Below are 23,746 nucleotides of genomic sequence, written 5' to 3' on the forward strand. Positions count from 1 at the left end.
CTGTGATGTGTATGCCGAGGAACTTAAAACTTGCTACCCTCTCCACTACTGTTCCATCGATGTGGATGGGGGTGTTCCCTCTGCTGTTTCCTGAAGTCCACAATCATCTCCTTAGTTTTGTTGACGTTGAGTGTGAGGTTATTTTCCTGACACCACACTCCGAGTGCCCTCACCTCCTCCCTGTAGGCCGTCTCGTCGTTGTTGGTAATCAAGCCTACCACTGTTGTGTCGTCCGCAAACTTGATGATTGAGTTGGAGGCGTGCGTGGCCACGCAGTCGTGGATGAACAGGGAGTACAGGAGAGGGCACAGGGAGTACAGGAGAGAACTATACATCTAAACAGTGTCTGAAGGTTGACCTTTACGCACTGTTGTGACCCACTTCCAACCTAAAGCGTTTCCTGGGTGAGAGGACACCATGCCCCTAATTTTTCATAGCATGTTGTACTGATCTTACAAACTTTCTCGGATCAGAAAAAAAGCCTCAAGATGAACTTTTTTCCCCTTGGTCTCATTCAGGAACTTTGTCAGTTCCCTCAACGTGTACTTTGACACTTCTGCTTGACTGGCTGACAGCTCCGGGACCCATTGAAGAGGAGTCTGAAAAAAAGGCCTCCTCATCATCCTCTTCCTCAGACTCACTTTCCTCCTCATCTCCATCTCCCATCCTGACCACCTGCCCTTCCTCTCTGGTCAGGACCGCCCCCCCAGCACCAGGCAAAGGTTCCATGGTGACTTTGACCACACCAGCCTCTCCCCTCCCACCTCCTTTCTTCTCCCCCTTTTCCTTTCTGCTAGACACCCCCCCCCCAGTCTCTTACACTTCCCCACTAAACTCTCCTCATCCACTAGCATAACCTGACTAGACCCAGCCTCATCTACACCACCATCTGTAGCCTGACTAGACCCAGCCTCATCTACACCACCATCTGTAGCCTGACTTGACCCAGCCTCATCTACACCACCATCTGTAGCCTGACTAGACCCAGCCTCATCTACACCACCATCTGTAGCCTGACTAGACCCAGCCTCATCTACACCACCATCTGTAGCCTGACTAGACCCAGCCTCATCTACACCACCATCTGTAGCCTGACTAGGCCCAGCCTCATCTACACCACCACCCATAACATGACTAGACCCAGGCTCATTTACACCACCATCTCTAGCCTGAATAGTCCCAGCCTCATCTACACCACCATCCATAGCTTGACTAGGCCCAGCCTCAGCTACACCATCATCCCTGGCATGACTAGGCCCAAGCTAATCTACTCCATCATCCCTGGCATGACTAGGCCCAGCCTCTGCTGTCTGTGTCTCATTGCCCCTTGCACGTTGACCTCGATTACCCCCAATGGCACTTGTACCCTCACCTTGTCTATGACCTTATGTGGGCACGCAAAGCTTTTATGCCCCAAATCCCCACACTCAAAGCACCGTAGACTATCTGTGCTGGCAACCCCTGCATAGAGCCCCTCCCCATGCCTGACTTTAAAATGCACATTTAGCTGTTGCTCATTGTTATTCAGAAACATAAACACTTGCCTCCGGAACGAAACAACGTGCTTAACAGCATCCGCCTGAAAGCCTGCTGACAGAACACGAAAACCGCTAGCAAACTTACCAAAACGACTCAGCTCTTTCCTGATTTGATCATCCGTAATAAACTGAGGCAAATTTGCAACTACCACCCTTGTCAAAGGGGTAGAAAGAGGCAAAATTGACACCAACACAACCCTTACAAGTATTTCACTAGCAATTGACCTACCAACCCAATGTCTTTTCATGAACACAAGCAGAATGTATAATTCCAGCTCCTACCTGCTCACCGACCGTGAGCAGAACCTCCTCCACCTTAACTCCGTTCTCAGGAACACACCTGAATTCATGCCGTAACGACAGCATCTCCTCCGCACTAGGCTGAGAAGCCATCGCGCACACCACACCTTCCAAACCCCAGGAAACTAACTGTCCTCTTCCTCCCTTATTTTGAAAAAATCTGTGGATACCGCTGAAACAAATAGTGCATTAACCCTCCACCATAGAAAATAACAATGTAAAGAAAAGGCCGAGACAGAATCCAGAAAAAGGTTAGGACAGAGCGCTCCACACCAAACACTCAAACTCCCAAAAACTCCCAGCATGCACTGCGAGAGAGAGAGAGAGGCAGAGACTGTGGGGAAGGTTACTTACCGACCCCAGGAAACTAACTGTCCTCCTCCTCCCTAATTTAGAAAAAATCTGTGGATACCGCTGAAACAAATAGTGCATTAACCCTCCACCATAGAAAATAACAATTTTAAGAAAAGGCCGAGACAGAATCCAGAAAAAGGTTAGGACAGAGCGCTCCACACCAAACACTCAAACTCCAAAAAACTCCCAGCATGCACTACGAGGGAGAGCGAGAGGTAGAGACTGTGGGGAAGGTTACTTACCGAGCACAGTGAGCTCAGCGATCTCACTCTCCCTCTCTCCCACCATATTGGTCCCGACACACACATACTTCCCAGCGTCACCTTTTCTGGCATTGGTTATCATCAGCTTTCCTCCCCGGATCTGAGGAACGAGAGAAAGGGTCAGAGCTTGAGAGGACAAAACTACACGCCTAACATTGCAAAACATTCTCTCAGTATAAAAGCGCTGTATTTCCTCACCCATGAAGTTATGAGTCTTCACAAAACCATGACCAAAGGAATTCAGAGTTTTTAAAAAATCCATCTGGCATGTTGTGATGGGAGTATAAACTCACAAATTAATCTTAGTGAGCCATGTATGTCCTGAGGTCCCAGTGATAGAAAGCCAAAGTACTGTACTACTGTACTCACCCAGCCAGCCAGCCCAAACCCCCCCCCTCACCCTTTCCTCAGAGAAGAGATTGTAATTAAAGTTGGAGTTTATCTCTCCTTCACACCTGCAGCTTAAAGCTCCTTGAAAGAGTCCAACTTCCAGCGTGCTGAGCTTCAAACACACGCCAGCCATGGCAGGAGACCAAAGCACTGTGCAGCCCCTAAGCCTTTCACACACACACACACACACACACACACACACACACACACACACACACACACACACACACACACACACACACACACACACACACACACACACACACAGTGACTCAGTCTCCATCGATCTACACACAGGGTGTAGTACACACTTACATACATGCGTAAACATGCACGCACACTATCAAAAATACCACACACCGCACGCATACAAAACACAGGCTTACAGGAGAGCCAAACACACTCCACAGTCCATGTTATTGTGTTTTGATAAGCCTGTTACTCTGATGACGATTGTGATTATGGTGTTCATGTCTGTACCTTTTCTCTGTTCTCAGTGGCGTACCAGAGAGGGGGAGAGGCTGTCAGCAGTGCTGGAAGGTGAGAATACATGTCTACTATGAGAGGGGTGTTATCTACATGTATATTCATCTCTTCTGTATGAATATGAGACATCAATTAAAATAACATAATATATGGATCATAGTATCATATTCCAAGAGACAGATGAACATTTGGTGAGGAGTGGGTACATGGTAGAATGTGAGGGAAGGTGTACCTTCCTCTGAAGGGCACTAGGGGGAGGGCTTTTACTTCATAAAGCTTACAGCACAGGCAGAGGTGGAGATGAGAGGAGAGGGGAAGTGAAGGGAGGAGAGGAGAGGGGAGGGAGAGGAGGAAGGAAATGGGAAGGAGAGGAAAGGGGAGGGAAGGGAAGGGAAAGAGAGGAGGGAGGGAGAGAGTGGGAGGGAGGGGAAGGAAAAGAAGGGAGGAGAGCAGAGGGGAGGGAGAAGAGCAGAGGGGAGAGGAGGAGAGGAGAGGGGGAGGGGGAGGAAAAGAAGGGAGGAGAGCAGAGGGGAGGGAGAGGAGCAGAGGGGAGAGGAGGAGAGAAGAGGGAGGGGGAGGAAAAGAAGGGAGGAGTGCAGAGGGGAGAAGAGGGGAGGGAGAAGAGAATAGAGGATGGGAGCGGAGGAGACGGGAAGGAGGTGCAGAAAGCACTTTGATACCAGCAGGAACAAATGATTTTCTCATTTGCCCAAACCCCTATCCTCCTCATCCCACAGAGAAGAGCACCATGTCTGGCCACAAGGCTGTGCCATAGCATCATCTCTAACATACACAGAGATGACGATAGTTGAGTTTGCACACACCCTACTCTTTAGAATGGAGGGCCTTATGTAAATAGATGGGAGGATTGATACACGAGAGGGTGTGACAGTAACCAGTAGCCTATGTGTTGTTTTCCAGACTACCTACTCGTCATGCGTACTGAGACACTCGTACATTCAGACACTGATGTTATAGTCTCCTCAATCATCTAGAACCCACGTTGATGGCAGTGTATCTTCAGACTTGTTTGAATTAAAGCAGTGTTTTGGTATTGTCCCCTCTTTGTGCTAAAGGTATCTCTCTGGTTGCTTATTGTTCTACAGCCGTTATGTGTCTATCTATACAAACATGTTATTACCCTGCTCTGTGATTGAGTCAGGTCTGCAGCCTGAACATGGGAGCTCTGCTCAACGACAATGTCCATTCTCTACATATCTCCACTGACCCACTCAGATGATTGAGGAGCCATTTTGAGATTGTATTTGTCTCTCCAAGACAAATGTGTTCACTACGCAAAATGAATGTGGAGACTGTAAGCGGAGACTAAGTCATCTGAATAGGAAATGGGGAAAAAAACTCAGCACAATGCGAATGTCTGACAAGTGTGATTGTTTCAGTGGTAGTGATGGGACAGTTAAAGGCTTTTGTGATGTTGTGCTAGTATAGACTTTGGGCTCTAATAAATCACCCAATTTCATGAGAATTATAACGCTATTTAGTCCGGCTGCTTCAAATGTAAAATGTCAGCCCTGGGTTCATGATGGGGAAGTGTGGACGAGAAGCTGGGCTGACCCCAATTAGTCGACTGGTCGATTGTTTGATTGTTTGGTCGTTAGGCTGTTGTTTTAGTTAGGCTGATTGTTTTAGTTGAGCAGTAACATATATGTATGTATGTATGTATGTATGTATGTATGTATGTATGTATGTATGTATGTATGTATGTATGTATGTATGTATGTATGTATGTATGTATGTATGTATGTATGTATGTATGTATGTATGTATGTATGTATGTATGTATGTATGTATGTATGTATGTATGTATTAACGGCATCCGCCTGAAAGCCTGCTGACGGTACACGAAAACCTCTGCTCCTATGTATGTATATACAGTGTATGTATGTATGTATGTATGTATGTATGTATGTATGTATGTATGTATGTATGTATGTATGTATGTATGTATGTATGTATGTATGTATGTATGTATGTATGTATGTATGTATGTATGTATGTATGTATGTAACGGCATCCGCCTGAAAGCCTGCTGACGGTACACGAAAACCTCTGCTCCTATGTATGTATATACAGTATGTATGTATGTATGTATGTATGTATGTATGTATGTATGTATGTATGTATGTATGTATGTATGTATGTATGTATGTATGTATGTATGTATGTATGTATGTATGTATTAACGGCATCCGCCTGAAAGCCTGCTGACGGTACACGAAAACCTCTGCTCCTATGTATGTATATACAGTGTATGTATGTATGTGTGTGTGTGTGTGTGTGTGTGTGTGTGTGTGTGTGTGTGTGTGTGTGGGGGCACAAATATATATACACTACCGGTCAAAAGGCTTTTTCTTTATTTGTACTATTTTCTATGTTGTAGAATAATAGTGAAGACATCAGAACTATGAAATAACACATATGGAACCATGAAGTAACCAAAAAAGTGTGAAACAAATCACAATATATTTTATATTTGAGATTCTTTAAAGTAGCCTTTGCCTTGATGACAGCTTTGCACAAAGTGACGTTTTCTTCACCTGAAACAGCAAACAAAGTCTATTTTTTACATGAATTGAGAATTACAACAGTTCCTCGATGTATTTGAAAAATCTTTCCATCTCTCTCCGTTTCGATAACCACTCAGCATGAAAGGGAAACATGTCATACTCTGATCCAGTGGAAATGTCATTAAATAGGCTTCTTATCTTGACTTGGACTGAAATAGGTTCCGGTACTCATTTTGGGTGTTGGTACTGTTTATGTTTAGGTCCAGGAGATCCACAATACTTTTGAGCTAATATTCTATGAGAAGAACAGGAGCCCAAGCAGTAGAACATTTGAGGTGCTGGTACTCAGCTCTGGTGAGATCCTGCCCAAGTCAAGCACTGCTTCTTATCCCTTGCGTGCAAATAGCCTACAGCTGTGTCTGTCCCAAGCTCACTGACAGGGAAACTCTGAGGGACCAGAATTTTTTATACAATGTTGCAAGTTTGCTTGCACAATCTTTGGGCTGGACCCAAAGTTGATATAATGTTTCAAGTTTGTTGCAGACAGGCCATGTGTAGCCAATATGATTCATAGGATATTTATTTTTATCAGGATATTTTCTACCTGCAGTGCAAGCTGCAATGATTTTATATAGTTGACATTAGAAGATACTTTTTAGGTTTGTGTCATTTTCATTTACATGTAGATATAATATTTATTAACCACATGACAGTAATTTTGAGATATGAAGACGTTATTCAAAATGAAATTAAACTGTTTTATAAAAATGTGCATGCGAAGACCATACCTGGCACGCAGATCGGTACAAATGTAGAGTTCTATTTCAAGGCCATCAGACTGTTAAACAGCCGTTTCTAACACAGAGAGGCTGCTGCCTACATGCAGACTTGAAATCCTTGGCTATTTTAATAAATAGATTACTAGTCACTTTAAAAATGCTACTTTAATAATGTTTACATATTTTCCATTACTCATCTCATATGTACAGTGTGGAGAACAAGTATTTGATACACTGCCGATTTTGCAGGTTTTCCTACTTACAAAGCATGTAGAGGTCTGTACTTTTTTATCATAGGTACACTAAAACAAAAATCCAGAAAATCATATTGTATGATTTTTAAGTAATTAATTTGCATTTTATTGCATGACATAAGTATTTGATACATCAGAAATGCAGAACTTAATATTTGGTACAGAAACCTTTGTTTGCAATTACAGAGATCATACATTTGCTGTAGTTCTTGATCAGGTTTGCACACACTGCAGCAGGGATTTTGGCCCACTCCTCCATACAGACCGTCTCCAGATCCTTCAGGTTTCGGGGCTGTCGCTGGGCAATACGGACTTTCAGCTCCCTCCAAAGATGTTCTATTGGGTTCAGGTCTGGAGACTGGCTAGGCCACTCTAGGACCTTGAGATGCTTCTTACGGAGCCACTCCTTAGTTGCTCTGCTGGCTGTGTGTTTCAGGTCGTTATCATGCTGGAAGACCCAGCCACGACCCATCTTCAATGCTCTTACTGAGGGAAGGAGGTTGTTGGCCAAGAATTCACGATACATGGCCCCATCCATCCTCCCCGCAATAGGGTGCAGTCGTCCAGTCCCCTTTGCAGAAAAGCATCCCCAAAGAATGATGTTTCCACCTCCATGCTTCACGGTTGGGATGGTGTTCTTGGGGTTGTACTCGTCCTTCTTCTTCCTCCAAACACGGCGAGTGGAGTTCAGACCAATAAGCTCTATTTTTGTCTCATCAGACCACATGACCTTCTCCCATTCCTCCTCTGGATCATCCAGATGGTCATTGGCAAACTTCAGACGGGCCTGGACATGCGCTGGCTTGAGCAGGGGGACCTTGCGTGCGCTGCAGAATTTTAATCCATGACGGCGTAGTGTGTTACTAATGGTTTTCTTTGAGACTGTGGTCCCAGCTCTCTTCAGGTCATTGACCATGTCCTGCCGTGTAGTTCTGGGCTGATCCCTCACCATCCTCATGATCATTGATGCCCCACGAGGTGAGATCTTGCATGGAGCAACAGACCGAGGGTGATTGACCGTCATATTGAACTTCTTCAATTTTCTAATAATTGTGCATACGGTTGTTGCCTTCTCACCAAGCTGCTTGCCTATTGTCCTGTGGCCCATCCCAGGTCTACAATTTTCCCCCTGATGTCCTTACACAGCTCTCTGGTCTTGGCCATTGTGGAGAGGTTGGAGTCTGTTTGATTGAGTGTGTGGACAGGTGTTTTTTATACAGGTAAAGAGTTCAAACAGGTGCAGTTAATACAGGTAATGAGTGGAGAACAGGAGGGCTTCTTAAAGAAAAACTAACAGGTCTGTGAGAGCCGGAATTCTTACTGGTTGGTAGGTGATCAAATACTTATGTCGCGCAATAAAATGCAAATTAATTACTTAAAAATCATACAATGTGATTTTTGGATTTTTCTTTTAGATTCCGTCTCTCACAGTTGAAGTGTACCTATGATAAAAATTACAGACCTCTACATGCTTTGTAAGTAGGAAAAACTGCAAAATCGGCAGTGTATCAAATACTTGTTCTCCCCACTGTCTATACTGTATTTTTATACCATCTTTTGCACATTGCCTATACCGCTCGGACATCGCTCATCCATATATTTATATGTACATATTCTTATTCCATCCCTTTAGATTTGTGTGTATTAGGGAGTTGTTGTGGAATTGTTAGATTACTTGTTAGATATTACTGCACTATCAGAACTAGAAACACAAGCATTTTGCTACACTCGCAATAACATCTGCTAGCCATGTGTATGTGACCAATAAAATTGGATTTGATTTGATTTTGCAGAATCTGTGAAAGCCAGCCGGAGTTGGAGGAGAATAGTTGGGTCAGGTTTAGTTTTTTTTTTCTGGTTATCTACATCTCTGGTGCCCTCTTGAGGCATCAAACCGTAAGCTTAAAGCATCAGACAAGCTCAATGCATGTAGTTAATTTGATTAAAACCCATAGGGTGTGTCTATATATGGAAAATGACACATTTAAAAATTTTAAGCAAAAAAAAGCCAAAGATTTTTTTTAGTCGGGGACAGCCCTAACGAGCAGAGAGCTGGTAGTCTGTTCAGACAGTAGTGAGATGGTAGTCTGTTCAGACAGTAGAGAGATGGTAGTCTGTTCAGACAGTAGAGAGATGGTAGTCTCTTCAGAGAGCTGGTAGTCTGTTCAGACGGTGTAAAGGAGATGGATATCCATCCTACTCCTCTTCTGAAGCATGTAGTGGGAAAGTTGAGATGTCCATGACCTCCTTTGATCTCCGTGCTGTTCAGTACTTTCAGTCCTTGACTGGAGTTGTGTATTTATACTAAACTTTAAAGGATGATAAAGATGTTCTGTGACACCATGGAATCTGCTGGCGGAGCGTTTGTGGTGCATGCCGGGAGTGAATTCTATCTGGCTTTCTAATCCGAGCGGATCGCTAATGCTCACGAGGGCTCAGTGAAACAGTGTCATTGGCCATGGACAAGTCAAGCGCACATAATCTATTTAGCTGAGCTCTCCTCTAATACGCATCCAAGGCCAATGGAGCAGGGAGAGAAAGGTGAGAGAGAGCGAGAGAGAGAGAGAGAGAGAGAGAGAGAGAGAGAGAGAGAGAGAGAGAGAGAGGAGAGGTGAGTGATATTTTCTGTAAAACAACAGCCTAGGACCTAGCCATAGGGAAGTGTGACAATTTCAAAATTATAATTTAGTATTGACTGAATCCCCATCGATCTGCCTAAAACCTGGGTTTACAGTGGGGCAGCATGTTCCATTGTTAGTCAGTGTTGACTGTTTTGTGCCCCATCCTTCCAGGCCAGGTTTGCTGAACATTGGGGAGTCTGCTACCCAGCCCTGGTTGGCTGATACCTGGCCCAACTCCTGCTCCAATCACAATGACTGTAGCATGAACTGCTGCACCGCAGGACAGGGCAACAGTGACAGCAACCTGGCTACATACAGCCGCCCAGGTGAGTACGCTACGCACTGGAACAACACACCCAAACATAAACTGGACTAAAACAGTTATCAAAATAACTCTGAGGCATCATGCCCATAGGGGGCACAGGGGCACGTGCCCCCTCAGGTGGTTTGTCATGTTACATTTTTTTAATAGTAATAATAATAATACTACCAGTAAAAAGTTTGGACACACTTACTTATTCAAGTGTTTTTCTTTATTTTTACTATATTCTACATTGTAGAATAATAGTGAAGACATCAAAACTATGAAATAACACATATGGAATCATGCAATAACCAAAAAAGTGTTAAACAAATCAAAATGTATTATATACAGTGCCTTGCGAAAGTATTCGGCCCCCTTGAACTTTGCGACCTTTTGCCACATTTCAGGCACGCCCAATTTTTCAGTTTTTGATTTGTTAAAAAAGTTTGAAATATCCAATAAATGTCGTTCCACTTCATGATTGTGTCCCACTTGTTGTTGATTCTTCACAAAAAAATACAGTTTTATATCTTTATGTTTGAAGCCTGAAATGTGGCAAAAGATCGCAAAGTTCAAGGGGGCCGAATACTTTCGCAAGGCACTGTATTTGAAACTCTTCGAAGTAGCCACCCTTTGCCTTGATGACAGCTTTGCACACTCTTGGCATTCTCTCAACCAGCTTCATGAGGTAGTCACCTGGAATGCATTTAATTTAACAGGTGTGTCTTGTTAAAAGTTAATTTTGTGTTATTTCATAGTGTTGATGTCTTCACTCTTATTCTACAATGTAGAACATATTACAAATAAATTAAAACCCTTTTATGAGTAAGTGTGTCCAAAATGTTGACTGGTACTGTACATATTATTATTAATTTATTTTGTGTTAGTTTTTTCTTTGTAGTACTACTAGCCTTGTTAAAAGTTGTCTTTAGCCCAGATAGGTTCCCAATCTCATAACAAGGTTAGAAGACTTCAGAAAAGCAAGCAATAACTAAATATATTGAAAAATATTTTACCCAGATTCTAGCAGAGATAAAGTGAAGCATATTTAATAAAACATTTTTTTAAAGAACTACCTGGAGGATACAGACAGAGGTATGCTTAGATATGCATACAAATAAACATATTTCAGGGTCATGGGGCCTAGCCCCCTCAGGACCACCACCCAGCCATTCTCACAGACTTTGTGACTCCTCAGATATTCAGGTTGCATGACTCACGCACCTGCTCTCAAAACCAAGCATAGATAAGAATCATCAAAACAAGCGGATCTATTTGGTAGAAAACAGAGAGAAGTGAAATCTCATATCTGGGTTAGCTCCCTGGAGTCTCTCTATACCTCTCTCCTTAAGAGGTCTCTAGAAGAAAAACCTGGGATATGTGGCTTAGGAGTAGGAGTAGTGTGTGTGTTTGATTTATTTCAGGTTAAAGCAGGGTTGTTTTAGGCAGGAAATAAAAGGAGTGCCCTGGAAGGTCCTTATTGGTTTACTCTGCTGCAAATCGAATTGCTCTGCTAATTTCCATACTGTTGTTATAGCCAATAATGTCATTCCCACTAAGTGCTCAGTTATTTAAGAAATGTGGAGCAATGGTTGAGGTCAGGGCAGGACTGCAGACTACAGCCAACACTGGATGGAGAGATGGAGAGATGGGTGGAGAGAGAGGGGGGGGTACCTGGAAGAGTGCATAGAAATAAAGGGAATGGGGGAGGAAAAAGAACGATGGATGGAGGATAAGTAGCATAAACAGAGATAAAGGAAGAGAGAAAGAGCGAGGGAGTGGGGAGGAAAGTAAAGAGAGCAGACGAGATGATGGACAGTGATGGAGACAGAGAGGGAGTTATGGTACACACCCAGATGGCCTCTCAGTCAGCAGTACTTTCTATAAACAATACAGAGTGAGTTTGGCTCTGAAGTCCGATGGGCACACACACACACACACACACACACACACACACACACACACACACACACACACACACACACACACACACACACACACACACACACACACACACACACACACACACACACACACACACACACACACACACACACACACACACACACACACACACACACACACACACACACACACACACACAATCGAAGGAGCAAAGTTTCCACACTGTACAGAGATAAAGGACCAACAGCTGTCAGAGAGGGGAGAGGTATGGCTCTTGGTGCAGAGTGGGGACAAGGGATTTGAGGTTACACACACATGGGTCGGACTTTACTACAAGCCTTGGACCCGACCCCAGGCCTGAACCTCCCTTTGACATACAGTAGGCTTAGAAGTTGAACTGAAGTAAAAGAGACGTGGGTATACAGGACAGTCGTTTGAACATGTGACACATACTACATTAGTATTGCCTACCCACTCATTGATTAATTTACATGGTTGGCTTCAACTGTCTCCCCAAACAGCCTTACGCACTCTCTTATTGTAGTAGATGTAGTGTTGTACTAAGTGCTGTGCTACTGCTGGGTTAAGCATCTTACCCACTCTCTTATTGTAGTAGATGTAGTGTTGTACTAAGTGCTGTGCTACCACTGGGTTAAGCATCTTACCCACTCTCTTATTGTAGTAGATGTAGTGTTGTACTAAGTGCTGTGCTACCACTGGGTTAAGCATCTTACTCAAGGACAAAGAAACACTGTACCCATCAAATACATACCCAACTTCTAAAGTTATCCATGACAGTCAACAAGAGAAAACCTAATCCAACTTTCCATTCCGTGCTGTGTTTTACATTTCCCTAACATTGTGTGAGTTTGTTTGTGAAGGGGTAATATGCTAAAATCACTTCTCACTCATCCCCAGTATAAGACGTTAAGGAGCATGCCTGGTGCTGGCTGCTTTGTGTGGCCAACCTAAACCCTGTGAAGGTTTAACAGGATCAGCGGCTAGGTGACAGAGCCGAGGGATACGAGTTAATGTCCCTTTATCTACCACATAGAGGCCCTTTCTCCACATCTGCCTCTGAAGTGCTTCAGATATCCCTCGCTTCTTGGAAATGTGAGGCTCACGTGCGCTCGGTTGTTCCACCTACAGCCGTCCTTGATATTTACCGCAAGGCTGTCTCTCAGATCTGCTGGAGGATTTGAATATTTTATGAGCCAGAGAACATTGGATCTGACAGTGGAGCTTTGTTCTTTGCTGCACGCTTCCCTCCAACCCTCTGATACAGACATGTTCCACTGTCCTTCTCAATGAGCAAAGCCTCCTCGCCTGGCGTCTGACAGGGAGGATAGACACGCCACCCACGTTGAGCTGTGGATAAGATGGAGGCATTATTGAGACAGAAGGACAGAGAGAGCAGACAGTGGAAGTATAATAAAGCTCCAGTCAACTGAACCAGATGGGGATATCTGACATAATGAACTGTAGTTTGCACTGAAATATATATATATATGTCTAGACTGAAGGCACAGTGATCTGTTGAAAGGTACAAATGCCTCAGGCTGATTTATTTCTGTGTCATTCTGAAATGTTAATCTTTTCATCTTATTTTTTATCGGAATGTGATGCCAGTGAATGCAACTGAATACAACTGAATACAATGCCATTCGTGCCGTTCGTGCACTTGGCAAACCTCTTCTTCTGAACCTAGCTATAGAATCTAGTCTGGTCTTTGACTAAACCCTGCACCCTGCACCCGCTCCCCATGTTATCCAGCCGACTGCATCGCCAACTATAACAACCAGATGGAGAGCAAACAGACCAACCTGATGGTGCCGGAGGGAGGAGTGTACGGAGACGTGGACCTCTCCAACAAGATCAACGAGATGAAGACCTTCAACAGCCCCAACCTGAAGGACGGACGCTTCGTTGGGCCGGGTGGACCAGGGGGACAGCCCACCCCGTACGCCACCACACAGCTCATCCAGTCGTCTATCCTGGGCAACAACATAAACACAGACAGAGACAGAGGGAGAGGAGGAGGAGGAGGAGGGGAGATGAACGAGAAACACGGCTGGAAACCCACCCCGGTTCAGCTGCAGAAGCAAAAGGAAATGACCTCACAGCTCCACCAGTATAACATCATGGAGCAGAACAAGCTAAACAAGGGTGAGTGTGTGGTGGGAATCGGTGGAGGTTAGGAGGTCACAACATAGCCGCCTTCCATCTTTCTTTCTTCCCTTCTTTCTTTCCCTTTATCTCTGTGGATGGACCCACCATGCTGAAGAATGTTCCTTTTTTCACTCGCTTCCCTGCTGCCCCACATTCAATCATATTGATAGAGACCATCATCAGTCTCTCTCTCATTGTCTGTTATGCATTTACTTAGCTGCTCTTTCCTCTCTGTGTTCATATATAATCTCTGCTCTACATTCTGGGTCAGTTTCTGTCTTTTCAGTCTGGGTTGTTCTTCATGGGTAAAGTCACGTTGCAACAGGTGTAAGGATTTTCTCCAGGTGTCAGGTATCTGAAGGAGAGAGAAACATTTCTGTTGGAACTGACAGGCACTGATCTAAACTGTCGTCACCTTGTTCTTACCTGCAGGAAAGAGCTGCTGCTTTAGTAACACTGTTTACAGTTTGGTCATGGTCTCTTGTGTGGAACAGAAATTGCATGTCTTCTCTTTCAGCACTATTAGGAAGACAACATCATGTTATTGCATGATATTACTCCAGACTGTTTGTTGTGACAGTTTAAAATTACATTTCAACTTATTAGAGGTGTATGACACACATTTAAACACATCGCTGGTTAAGATCATTATTTAGATGTGTTGTTACAATGTTAGGACTAATGTTAGCCTAACTGTGATCATTAGTCAGTTAAACTCAAACAGTCTCTATGCATCTTTTGATATCATAATGTTCCCTTCTGTCATTCATTTTCATAAGCTATCTGTACTTTTCTAATGCGATAATGTAGTGCATGCTGCCCTGCGACCCACCTTCATCATGCTTACCATCCTCCTCCTCTCCCCTACCAGACCACTATAGAGGAGGGGACAGTCCCATGGCTACCACCATCCTCTATAACCAGGCCCACGAGACCCACACAGGGGGATCCTACAACAGCTCTGACCGTGGCAGCAGCAGCACCTCTGGTGAGAGAGAGGGGAAGGAGGGGCAGACAGGGGTTATCATATCCACAGCCAGATGGCTGGTGTTTTACTGCCTGGATGTTCACTCAATCGCTCTTGTTGTTGTTGTTTCCAGTTCATTATTATTTCTATAAAACCACTTAATCACTTTCAACCCAGAAGCTCCATTTCTAAATCATTATTTTCCTCAAAAGCAATAAATCATAGTGGGACTAATAATGCATGATGCTTTAAAATGGTAATTTTGATTAATTTCCATGTCAGTCTCTGGAAGAGGAATGAAAAGCAGCTTTCAGTGGAGGGAAAAGGGAGAAAACAAAGAAAGAGAAAAGAAACGTCAGGTTTCAGTTCCCATTCTGTGTGTTCCCATTCTGTGTGCTCCCATTCTGTGTGTTCCCATTCTGTGTGTTCCCATTCTGTGTGCTCCGATTCTGTGTGTTCCCATTCTGTGTGTTCCCATTTTGTTTGTTCCCATTCTGTGTTCCCATTCTGTGTGTTCCCCTTCTGTGTGTTCCCATTCTGTGTGTTCCCATTCTGTGTGTTCCCATTCTGTGTTCCCATTCTGTGTGTTCCCATTCTGTGTGTTCCCATTCTGTTTGTTCCCATTCTGTGTGTTCCCATTCTGTGTGTTCCCATTCTGTGTGTTCCCATTCTGTGTGTTCCCATTCTGTGTGTTCCCATTCTGTTTGTTCCCATTCTGTTTGTTCCCATTCTGTTTGTTCCCATTCTGTGTGTTCCTATTCTGTTTGTTCCCATTCTGTTTGTTCCCATTCTGTGTGTTCCCATTTCTGTTCCCATTTTGTTCCCATTCTGTTCCCATTCTGTGTTCCTATTCTGTTTGTTCCCATTCTGTTTGTTCCCATTCTGTGTGTTCCCATTCTGTTTGTTCCCATTCTGTTTGTTCCCATTCTGTGTGTTCCTATTCTGTTTGTTCCCATTCTGTTTGTTCCCATTCTGTGTGTTCCCATTCTGTTTGTTCCCATTCTGTGTGTTCCTATTCTGTTTGTTCCTATTCTGTTTGTTCCCATTCTGTTTGTTTCCATTCTGTGTGTTCCAATTCTGTGTGTTCCCATTCTGTGTGTTCCCATTCTGTGTGTTCCCATTCTGTGTGTTCCCATTCTGTGTGTTCCCATTCTGTGTGTTCCCATTCTGTGTGTTCCCATTCTGTGTGTTCCAATTTTCTGTGTTCCCATTCTGTGTGTTCCCATTCTGTGTGTTCCCATTCTGTTTGTTCCCATTCTGTGTGTTCCCATTCTGTGTGTTCCCATTCTGTGTGTTCCCATTCTGTGTGTTCCCATTCTGTGTGTTCCCATTCTGTGTGTTCCCATTCTGTGTGTTCCCATTCTGTGTGTTCCCATTCTGTGTGTTCCCATTCTCTGTGTTCCCATTCTGTGTGTTCCCATTCTGTTTGTTCCCATTCTGTGTGTTCCCATTCTGTGTGTTCCCATTCTGTGTGTTCCCATTCTCTGTGTTCCCATTCTGTGTGTTCCCATTCTGTGTGTTCCCATTCTGTGTGTTCCCATTCTGTGTGTTCCCATTCTGTTTGTTCCCATTCTGTGTGTTCCCATTCTGTGTGTTCCCATTCTGTGTGTTCCCATTCTGTGTGTTCCCATTCTGTGTGTTCCCATTCTGTGTGTTCCCATTCTGTGTGTTCCCATTCTGTGTGTTCCCATTCTGTGTGTTCCCATTCTCTGTGTTCCCATTCTGTGTGTTCCCATTCTGTGTGTTCCCATTCTGTGTGTTCCCATTCTGTGTGTTCCCATTCTGTGTGTTCCCATTCTGTGTTCCCATTCTGTGTGTTCCCATTCTATGTGTTCCCATTCTGTTTGTTCCCATTCTGTGTGTTCCCATTCTGTGTGTTCCCATTCTATGTGTTCCTATTCTGTTTGTTCCCATTCTGTGTGTTCCCATTCTGTGTGTTCCCATTCTGTTTGTTCCCATTATGTGTGTTCCCATTCTGTGTGTTCCCATTCTCTGTGTTCCCATTCTGTGTTTTCCCATTCTGTGTGTCCCCATTCTGTGTGTCCCCATTCTGTTTGTTCCCATTCTGTGTGTTTCCAGTCTTTGAATTTCCAGTCTGTCTGTTTCAAGTCTGTGTGTTTCCTGTCTGTGTGTGTTTCCAGTCAATTTCCTGTCTGTGTGTGTTTCCATTCTGTTTCCAGTCTGTGTGTTTCCAGTCTGTGTCAGTTTCCAGTCTGTGTCAGTTTCCCAGTAAGTGTCAGTTTCCCAGTAAGTGTCAGTTTCCCAGTCTGTGTCAGTTGTCCAATGTGTCAGTTTCCCAGTCTGTGTGTGTTTCCAGTCTGTGTGTGTTTCCAGTCTGTGTGTGTTTCCAGTCTGTGTCAGTTTCCCAGTCTGTGTCAGTTTCCCAGTAAGTGTCAGTTTCCCAGTCTGTGTCAGTTGTCCAATGTGTCAGTTTCCCAGTCTGTGTGTGTTTCTAGTCTGTGTGTGTTTCCAGTCTGTGTCAGTTTTCCAGTCTGTGTCAGTTTTCCAGTAAGTGTCAGTTTTCCAGTTAGTGTCAGTTTTCCAGTTAGTGTCAGTTTTCCAGTCTGTGTTCGTTTTCCAGTCTGTGTCAGTTTTCCAGTCTGTGTCAGTTTCCAGTCTGTCTCAGTTTCCAGTCTGTGTGTGTATACATATGCTGAAGTTGAAGTGTGTGTGAGCAAAATTCAATCCCATGGGTTGTTAATTAACAGAAAATGAAATACCTCGTTTGTGAGTGTTTTTCTGTCGTGTGAGCTAGTCACTGGACGTTTTATTTGGTTCTTCCTTGTTGCTCAGACAGTTTTTTGTAAAAAAACATTAATTACCGTCCCCTTCATTCCGGCAAAGAGGAGGATAATCTCATCAGAGCTGCAGTGTTTGTTTCTGGACAAGGACTAATGACACACACACATTCCAGAGGGAATGCAACACTGCCTCCATAACGCCCAGGATCCATTCTGATATTGTATATGAAGTTCAGCTCATTAAAGAGCAGCCCTCTGTGCTCGCTGAGCTCACAGCTCATTGGTTTCTCATTCTAATTGGCTGCTGTTAATTGGCCTCTGATGTTTTCTGCTTTTTTTCACGTTTTTCTATTTTCTCTTGGCATTGGTGAACATTAGTTGAAAAATGACTGTGTTTTTGATGGCATGGCTGGCATTAATTACACATTGAGAGATAATGTGCGTGGTGCATTTTCGCAACGTCCATAAAGTAAGGGGTTGCCATTAGCTGACATGCTCTCGTGTAAAATTATATATTTTTTTATCTGTGTAAATCCCACGCTGTAATTAGCCCTGTTTGTTCCTATTCTATTATCTGCTGTCGATGTATTCATTTCACTGCTGATTTAACATTATTCAACTATGTAGATGGTTGTGAGACAGAGGAGGATGTGGGAGTGGGGATGTGTGTCTGCATGCTTTCGACTGAAGGAGTTCTTTGTTCATGTTTTTCCAGGGAGTCAAGGTCAAAAGAAGGGAGTGCGCACCCCCAAACTACCCAAACAGAGTGCAATGAACTGGGCTGACCTTCTGCCTCCTCCCCCTGCTAACCCACCTCCCTGCCGCAACATGGAGGAGTACTCCCTGTCTATGGACGAGAGGTGGGACATGTCTACACACACACACACACACACACACGCACACACACACACACACACACACACACACACACACACACACACACACACACACACACACACACACACACACACACACACACACACACACACACACACACACACACACACACACACACACACACACCTCCCTGCCACTCGACCCTTTCCTTTCATTTACTGAAAGAGTGTTAGATTTGTCCTAAGCATTTTTGTTCTATTGTGTATCAATGCTAGGTTCATGTCAAACCTTTTCCTTTACCTTGGTAGCAGCACAACATGACTATATACTAGTGAAATTGTTCCAGCTATGAATGTTATTGTCACGTTGAGTGACATCCAACTAATCAGTGTGTTTCACTGTGTTGACAGCTATGACCCAGACATGCAGTGCTCCCTGCCCCCCTCCCGCATGTACCTGCAGCCAGACGAACTGGAGGAGGAGGAAGAGGAGGAGGAGGAGATGGAGAGGGGTCCCACTCCACCTGTCAGAGGGGCTGCCTCGTCCCCCGCCGCGGTGTCCTACAGCCACCAGTCCACAGCCACCCTCACCCCCTCGCCCCAGGATGAGCTGCAACCCATGCTCCAAGACACTGCAGACAGCATTGGCTCTGGACACGAGCGCAGGTACTGGGAGGTGTTATTCTGGATTAAAATAGACTCTGATTGGCTGGTATACAGTGGGTATCATAAGTATTCACCCTCCCCCTTAGATATTTTAACAGTCTATTGTGTTACAAAGTGGGAATGAAATATATTTAATAGTGATTTTTTTTCGGGGTCATTGATCTACACAAGATACTCCATAATGTTAAAGTGAAAAGAACATTCTATAAATGTACAATAAAATAAAAATATGGTCGTTGCGTAAGTATTCACCCCATAAATGAGTTCAGTTAGACCTAAATGACAGACTGAAACATATACAGAATCAAGTATACTGAATCAGAATATAGCAAAACATGTGTCCTTTATGGAGCAAGGCACTAAAGTCATGCAAAGAGCTGTTTCTGAAGTATATTGTTAGTACTTATTTATTCAAGGTGTATTATTGATTTATCTTTCATTCATCTTTTGTTTTGATCGTTGACAAAACACGATACTAAATATATTTTATTCCCACTTTGTAAGACAATAAATGGGTGATACCCACTGTAGTAATGATTTCAATAGTCTCTGCAAAAAAATGCAATCATTTTATAATTGATTTCTATAATTGATTTCTCATACCCTACATTAAGAACATGTCTCCTGCTGTTTCAGACGCCATGCAGTGAGCCCCCCTCCCCGACCCCTCTCCCCCTCACACACCTACGGCTACATCTCCAGCCCCATGTCCCTGGACACAGACGGCATGGAGGAAGAGGGGGAGATGTTGGAGGAAGAGGAGGAGGAGGAGGAGGAAGGGGACGAGACAGACGCGGAGGTGGCTAAGGTGCACCATCACCACACCCACCCTCACCACCCCCACCACCCCCAGCAGATGCACCCCAGGAGGCTGCTGCTGCGGGGTCTGGAGCAGACCCCAGCCTCCAGCATGGGGGACCTGGAGAGCTCTGTGACGGGCTCCATGATCAACGGCTGGGGTTCGGCATCCGAGGAGGATAACGCCTCGTCAGGGCGCTCCAGCGCTGTCAGCTCCTCAGACGGATCCTTCTTCACAGATGCCGACTTTGCCCAGGCAGTCGCGTCTGCTGCAGAGTACGCAGGCCTGAAGGTGGCCAAGTACACCAACCCCACGCAAGGCCAGGAGGGAGGCCCCGGAGGTAAGCACATCTATTCCTCACTAATATAACGTCACTTTATCAAGAAGAAGAGAATACAAGATAATGAGCACCTTAATTCCTTAGAGTCTAAGACGTTGGGGGAGGGTGGGTGCTAAGCTGACAAATGGTATTGATATAGGGTATGATGGTCATACTATGGATCATTTAGCTATTTTATTTTTTATTTGAGGGCCCCTTTAGGTATACATTTTTTGGGGGAAAAAATATTGATTTTGGTCTTTACTACTAAAGCCAATGGAAATGCATTGAACTACAAATTCATAAATGGCAAAATGGGCAGTAAAAAACTAAATCATAAGAAACAAGGTTTTGAAGTGTCTGTCCTAAATCTAAGAGAAATTAAAAATACAGTATACTGTATATATTTATTGACACATATTTAACCCATGTTTTTAGGTAGGCACAAAACTACCTTCAAACTTCCATAATAAAAAAAAAAACGTGATTACCTTCAGACGAGTCACTTGACACTTGTGGGGGTCGTAGAGCCAAATGGAGAACACCATCGTGTTCGTGAGAGTCTCCCCTTTCCATAGAATAGTCAGAATAGTTTGAATGCTGTTCGGACACTACAGATGTTTTTGTGAGAAGACTGATTTTCGGGACGTCTCATGATCTGACAAACACTGCACCTTCACCGCAGATGCGGAAGTGTGACACTGGAGGACGCGGTGGATTGAGACGCAGCCAATACAAAACAGATATCTCTATCTTAAACGGATATCTCTATCTTAAACGGATATCTCTAGCTTAAACTGATATCACTATCTTAAACGGATATCTCTATCTTAAACGGATATCTCTAGCTTAAACGGATATCTCTATCTTAAACGGATATCTCTATCTTAAACGGATATCTCTATCTTAAACGGATATCTCTATCTTAAACGGATATCTCTAGCTTAAACGGATATCTCTAGCTTAAACTGATATCTCTATCTTAAACGGATATCTCGATCTTAAACTGATATCTTTATCTTAAACGGATATCTCTAGCTTAAACTGATATCTCTATCTTAAACTGATATCTCTAGCTTAAACTGATATCTCTATCTTAAACTGATATCTCTAGTTTAAACGGATAAACCTGCCTTATTATTATTCGACCATGCTGGTCATTTATGAACATTTGAACATCTTGGCCATGTTCTGTTATAATCTCCACCCGGCACAGCCAGAAGAGGACTGGCCACCCCACATAGCCTGGTTCCTCTCTAGGTTTCTTCCTAGGTTTTGGCCTTTCTAGGGAGTTTTTCCTAGCCACCGTGCTTCTACACCTGCATTGCTTGCTGTTTGGGGTTTTAGGCTGGGTTTCTGTACAGCACTTTGAGATATCAGCTGATGTACGAAGGGCTATATAAATAAATTTGATTTGATTTGATTTGATTTGATCTCTATCTTAAACTGATATCTCTATCTTAAACAGATATCTCTATCTTAAACGGATATCTCTAGTTTAAACGGATATCTCTATCTTAAACTGATATCTCTATCTTAAACGGATATCTCTAGCTCAAACTGATATCTCTATCTTAAACTGATATCTCTATCTTAAACTGATATCTCTATGTTAAACTGGTATCTCTATCTTAAACTGATATCTCTAGCTTAAACTGATATCTCTATCTTAAACTGATATCTCTATGTTAAACTGGTATCTCTATCTTAAACTGATATCTCCAGTTTAAACTGATATATCTAGCTTAAACTGATATATCTACCTGAACTGATATCTCTATCTTAAACAGATATCTCTAGCTTAAACTGATATCTCTAGCTTAAACTGATATCTCTATCTTAAACTGATATCTCTAGCTTAAACTGATATCTCTAGTTTATGAAACTGATATCTCATGTTTATGAATCTCTTATTCTGAAAGCCCACTGACAGAGGGGAAACCTTTTCATGGTTTCATGTACCTTACCAAATGTGTATTTTCCTTCAGGACGAAAGTATCAAATGACCCCTTCAGGCCACCGTCCTGGCAGCCCCCTGTCCACAGACAGCAACATGAGCACGGCCAACATGCAGAAGAGGCCTCCTAAGAAGCAGAAACAGCACCCTGCAGCGGGCCACCCAGGGCTCCAGCGACGAGAGGCCTACCCTGAAGGTAAAGTACAGAACCACACTCTGCTTATTAATCACTAAAGTACTGTACGAGGTGAAATATCATAATGAGGACTGGAGTTGTACCATGGATTAATTTGTAAACTAGTCCACTAATTCTGTAATACCTCATAATGAGGACTGGAGTTGTACCATGGATTCATTTGTAAACTAGTCCACTAATTCTGTAATACCTCATAATGAGGACTGGAGTTGTACCATGGATTCATTTGTAAACTAGTCCACTAAATCTGTAATACCTCATAATGAGGACTGGAGTTGTACCATGGATCCATTTGTAAACTAGTCCACTAAATCTGTAATACCTCATAATGAGGACTGGAGTTGTACCATGGATTCATTTGTAATCTAGTCCACTAAATCTGTAATACCTCATAATGAGGACTGGAGTTGTACCATGGATCCATTTGTAATCTAGTCCACTAAATCTGTAATACCTCATAATGAGGACTGGAGTTGTACCATGGATTCATTTGTAATCTAGTCCACTAAATCTGTAATACCTCATAATGAGGACTGGAGTTGTACCATGGATTCATTTGTAAACTAGTCCACTAAATCTGTAATACCTCATAATGAGGACTGGAGTTGTACCATGGATCCATTTGTAATCTAGTCCACTAAATCTGTAATACCTCATAATGAGGACTGGAGTTGTACCATGGATTCATTTGTAATCTAGTCCACTAAATCTGTAATACCTCATAATGAGGACTGGAGTTGTACCATGGATCCATTTGTAATCTAGTCCACTAATACTGTCATATCTCAGTACCCAGCCCCACCCATGTGATGTATGGCATGGTGCCTGCCTGAGACAGTGTCCAGGACTGAGTGTGAGTGTGTCATAAGTCAGAGCTTTTAATCATCTTCCCCTCGTGTGTGTGAGATCACTTCCAATCTGTGGTGGTGCTGAGCAGAGCAGCCTAGATGGTAGGGGTATGGAGGGGGCCTGTCTCAGGGGACTACTGTCCAGTTCCAGCCCGTTCTCCTGCTGCTGAAACTGGGATGTCTTCCACTCCAGCCAGCCACTAATGAAATTACCCCAGGTGCTCTGGCTCTTATTGAAGTGGCCCCCTGGCCTCCACTCCAGAAGCCAGGAATAAACAAAGCAGGGGCTAACTACAGAGTAACAACGCACAGCACCGGGAATATGCTTATCCTTGTCAAAATGAAGGTTGTCAACTTTAAGGGTATTTATTGTTGCTTTATTTGTGGCCTATGTGTTAGTTTTAGTTCTGTTTTCCTCTGGGATTGTGTGTGTGTGTGTGTGTGTGTGTGTGTGTGTGTGTGTGTGTGTGTGTGTGTGTGTGTGTGTGTGTGTGTGTGTGTGTGTGTGTGTGTGTGTGTGTGTGTG

General features: G+C 43.6%; 1 protein-coding gene across 1 annotated transcript in view; it reads left to right on the top strand.

The window, feature by feature from the left end:
- The window catches only part of LOC112267459 (roundabout homolog 1-like), a 103,907-nt gene that overhangs the window by 68,733 nt on the left and 11,428 nt on the right, over positions 1–23,746 (top strand). The window contains exons 16-23 of the mRNA XM_042297600.1: positions 3,343–3,385; positions 9,685–9,839; positions 13,496–13,888; positions 14,763–14,879; positions 18,315–18,459; positions 18,847–19,101; positions 19,738–20,240; positions 22,208–22,372. Coding sequence (XP_042153534.1) covers positions 3,343–3,385; positions 9,685–9,839; positions 13,496–13,888; positions 14,763–14,879; positions 18,315–18,459; positions 18,847–19,101; positions 19,738–20,240; positions 22,208–22,372 — 1,776 coding nt within the window. The remainder of the gene's footprint in view (positions 1–3,342; positions 3,386–9,684; positions 9,840–13,495; positions 13,889–14,762; positions 14,880–18,314; positions 18,460–18,846; positions 19,102–19,737; positions 20,241–22,207; positions 22,373–23,746) is intronic.

Source organism: Oncorhynchus tshawytscha, linkage group LG14 (genome assembly GCF_018296145.1).
Source record: "Oncorhynchus tshawytscha isolate Ot180627B linkage group LG14, Otsh_v2.0, whole genome shotgun sequence".
Classification (NCBI taxonomy): Eukaryota; Metazoa; Chordata; class Actinopteri; order Salmoniformes; family Salmonidae; genus Oncorhynchus; species Oncorhynchus tshawytscha.